The 3,858-nt window shown below is 41.0% G+C and overlaps 1 protein-coding gene across 2 annotated transcripts in view; it reads left to right on the top strand.

Annotated features, from left to right (window-relative positions):
- The window catches only part of Gtf2a1l (general transcription factor IIA subunit 1 like), a 49,011-nt gene extending 48,459 nt beyond the window's left edge, over positions 1-552 (top strand). For both annotated transcript variants that reach the window (XM_031357667.1, XM_031357668.1), the window contains one exon: positions 289-552. In XM_031357667.1, the coding sequence (XP_031213527.1) occupies positions 289-396 (108 nt within the window). In that variant the 3' untranslated portion in view covers positions 397-552. The remainder of the gene's footprint in view (positions 1-288) is intronic.
- Positions 553-3,858: the final 3,306 nt, after the last annotated feature.

Raw genomic sequence — 3,858 nt, 5'->3', positions numbered from 1 at the left:
CAGTCACTCAGCCTAAGGGCGTGAAGTTCATGTCAGTCAAAGATTTCTCTGCTCTATAGGAGCATGTTTGACTCCATTTTGGGACTTAGTTAAGAATTTTTATTCTACATGACCTTTCTCCAGTACTTATGCTAGTATTTGACTTATGGGAACTCAAATGTTTGTTAAAGAAGGGATAAACTATCTTGAAAACGTTTTACATATAGGGTCAGCAGAATCCTATTTACTATTGTAAAGAATATAAGTTATCCTTTAGCTTATGGCCTTAAAGCATCTTTCTCTCTCTAGATTCACAGGAGCAAGAACAGATGGAAATTCTACTTGAAAGATGGTGTCATGTGCTTTGGAGGGAGAGACTACGTGTTTGCCAAAGCCATTGGTGAAGCTGAGTGGTAAGCAGCAGAGGCTCAGCGCATCGGCTCTGCGAACCTATGTGGGACTACTGTATTGTATGTGTGGTCTACATTCTTATTTTATATGTGGTTCATCAAAGAGTTGATTAACTTTTTGTTCACTGTATGAAATTAAATAAAAGTATAGTTCAAATGCAAACACACATTTACAATGTTATTTTGTTTTAGCTGGCATCCCATCATTATCCATTTTTTGAAAAGAATTGAGTATGACAATACTCAGCCGTGTCATGCTTGTCACTGTAGCCCCACCCACATGCCTTCAAACCCTCATTTTTTAAAAGTCCAAACAAAATCCATGTAAAGTTAAGCTAGAAGGTAAAGTGCAATGCTGTTCTCTTTGTGTATGGACACTACTCTATCCCCTGAATCTGGATGTATGTATAGTGATTAATTACTATGTGGGTGATGGAAACTGATTCTGGGCATTGAGAAAAGCAGGCAGTATGTTTAACTGCCGAGCTATCTCTCCAATTTGGGTTAATAGGTGCCATGGACCGAGTTTGTTGTAGGAACCCCAATTTCCTCGGAATGAGAGTTCTGGTCAGGTGGGCAGTAAGTCGGCGGATGACAGACAGACTCGACACAAAGAGTGTGCTGAATCTGAATGTATTTGTACAAGGTGAAATTCAGGCTTAAATAGCATACAGCAATCAGGGCAGATGACAAGAGTCATGTAGGCAGGTGAGGGTTACAGCAAGGTCAATAGGATCAGGGTGCAAGACTGAGGTCACGTAGGTAAGTGACTGCCACATCAAGGTTGGTAGGATCAGGTAGCCAGGTGTAAAGCAGGTGGAAGAGCAGTGGAGCCCTCCCTGCTGGGGCTATTTTGGTATTCCTATGCTAATTCTCTGGTTCTGCTGGAGGCAGGGTCCAGGAGATTCCAATCTAGCAGTTCCTGCTAATTCTCTGGGTCTTGCTGGAGGCAAGCATCTAACAGTTCTAGCTAATGTCCTTGAGTGAGGGAAACCTTTTGATTACTCTCTAGTATGTAAAACAGTTCTGTGTTCTGTGGGACTGCCCTAGGAAAGGTGCTTGACCTCTGTTGCTAACTCTGAGGACATTCTATCTGATAAGGCAGATTCCTTGAGAGAAATTCCAAGCTAAGGACAGCTTGGAATTAAATTAGGATAGGTTGGAAATGTTGTGCTGGCCAGGAAACAATGCCCAATCTTAGCCATTTACGAATCATTTCTTGGGGTACCTTTTATGCCTAAATAAGAGGGCATGTTGATGATTGGAAAGACTAATCTGGAACACGTCTGAGTTAGGAGATACCAGTGACTGTCTGAATATCCAGGAGGCACAGAACTCCTTTTGGATCCTTAACCCCTCTTGTCCTTAATCAGGCTTTTACCCCCGATATTATGGATTTAACTAGAGTAGACAAGTAGGCGTGGCAAATAGGTTAAGATCTATTTTTTTAAATCATGCTGAATGTCTTAGGGTTTTTACTGCTGTGTTAAAACACCACAATCAAATCCAGCTTGGGAACAAAAGGGTCTATTTTCCTTATACTTCCATATTACAGTTTATCATTGAAGATAGTCAAGATAGGAAACTGGAGGTAGGAGCTGATGCAGAGGCCATGGACAAGTGCTGCCTACTAGTTTGTTCTTCATGGCTGGCTCAGCCTGCTGTCTTATGGAACCCAGGACCACCAGCCCAGGGGTGTCCTCCCCCACGGTGGACTGGGCCCTCCCCCATCAATTATTAATTAAAAAACTATCCTATAGACTTTCGTACCGACACCTAGATCTTATGGAGCATTTTCTCCATTGAGGTTGCTTCCTCTTAGATGGCTCTTACCATGTATCAAGCTGACATAAAACCAGCTGTCATACTGGTGTCCATAACTTTATTGTTTAATTTAATGTGGGTATGATATTTTATTTATAGGGTCCATTTCTCAGCAAGTATATTCATACTTTTCTTTTCTATATTATTTTTGATTAATATTCCATTCATTAATAATGTTACCATGGCTTGGTAGGATAGTTTCCTATGCATTTATAGCATGTATCAATCAAATACAACATTCCTTTTACCACTCTGCTTTGCTCTACCCAACATTTAGTTACCATTAATCTACATTCAAATCAAATTTCTTTTTCATAAATTACTAATGCTTTATTATAAGGATAAAATTGTGAAATTTGAATGTAAATGAGTGGAAATAGAAATAATCATCCTTAGTGAGGTAATCCAGATCCAGATTGCATCTTTTCTCTTATATGTGGATATCAGATTAAAAATGTTTTTATACAGCACATATAATTTCATTTTTCTTAAAAGCTGAATAACATTCCATTGAGTAAGAATACCATATTTTCATTATTCACTCAGCAGTTGATGGACATCTTTATTATTTCTAGTTTCTAGCTATTATAAATAGAGCAACAATGAACAGAGATGAGAAGGTACCTTTTTTATTTTTATTTTTTTATAGGATATAGAGTTCTTTGGGTATGACTTCAGGAGGGGTATAGATGGATTCTGTGGGACAAGAGTTGTCATCAATCTCCCTAGTCACAAACCCATAGCTGTAACAATGACCTGTCTATGGGTTATGTCCATTGCTGCTATATCAATGATCTCCCTGCAGGATGTGTCACTGCTGCTGCAACAATGATGTCTCTGTAGGTTGTGTCCAGTGCTGCTATATCAATGACTTCCCTTCAGAATGTGTCCACTGCTGCTGTAGCAATGACCTGTCTGTAGGATGTGTCAATGTCTACAGTAGCAATGACCTGTCTGTAGGATGTGTATAATGCTGCTGTCACAATGCCCTGACTATAGGATATGTACAGTGCTGCTGGAACAATGACCTGTCTGTAGGATGTGTCCAGTTCCACTGTAAGGATGTCTAGTCTGTAAAATGTTTCCACAGCTGGAGGAATGCCATGGGCCGGCCAATCTGGGCCTCCCTAAACCCACGGGAGAAACTGGGTCCTAGTCAGGTCGACCAAGGCATAGGCGAAGAAATGATGGCAGAGACGACACATGAAATATAGGATCTAAATGTATTTCTTAGAAATGGCATCAGACTTTTACAGTCATTGCAAAAGAGAGATGGTAAATCTGGCAGCTCAATAGTTGAGGTACATCCGAGGCTATCTGAAACATACTGGGTCTAAAGCAATAGCTATCTCCTCTGAATTGGTGCTGCATCCCCCGGGCCCAAGTGCTCTGGGCCTGGGGGACTGCGGATTGCATAAATCTGAGTCCTAGCCCATCTAAGTTCTAGTCTTAGTCTGAGCGCCAGTGCAAGTGCAGCGCAAGTCCCTCTATGCGTCCTTCTGCGAGTCCTTCTTCGAGTCCCAGTCCTATTATACAAAGCAGGCTTAAGTAGCATCAAGTTCAATGGGATTTGGTAGTCAGGTGTGAAGAGGAGTAGAGCCCTCCCTGTTGAGGCATTTTGGTATTCCTAGGCTAATTCTCTGAT

Source organism: Mastomys coucha, unplaced genomic scaffold, assembly GCF_008632895.1.
Source record: "Mastomys coucha isolate ucsf_1 unplaced genomic scaffold, UCSF_Mcou_1 pScaffold6, whole genome shotgun sequence".
Classification (NCBI taxonomy): Eukaryota; Metazoa; Chordata; class Mammalia; order Rodentia; family Muridae; genus Mastomys; species Mastomys coucha.
Note: the sequence above shows the minus strand (reverse complement) of the source record. Positions and strands in the feature narration are given on the sequence as shown.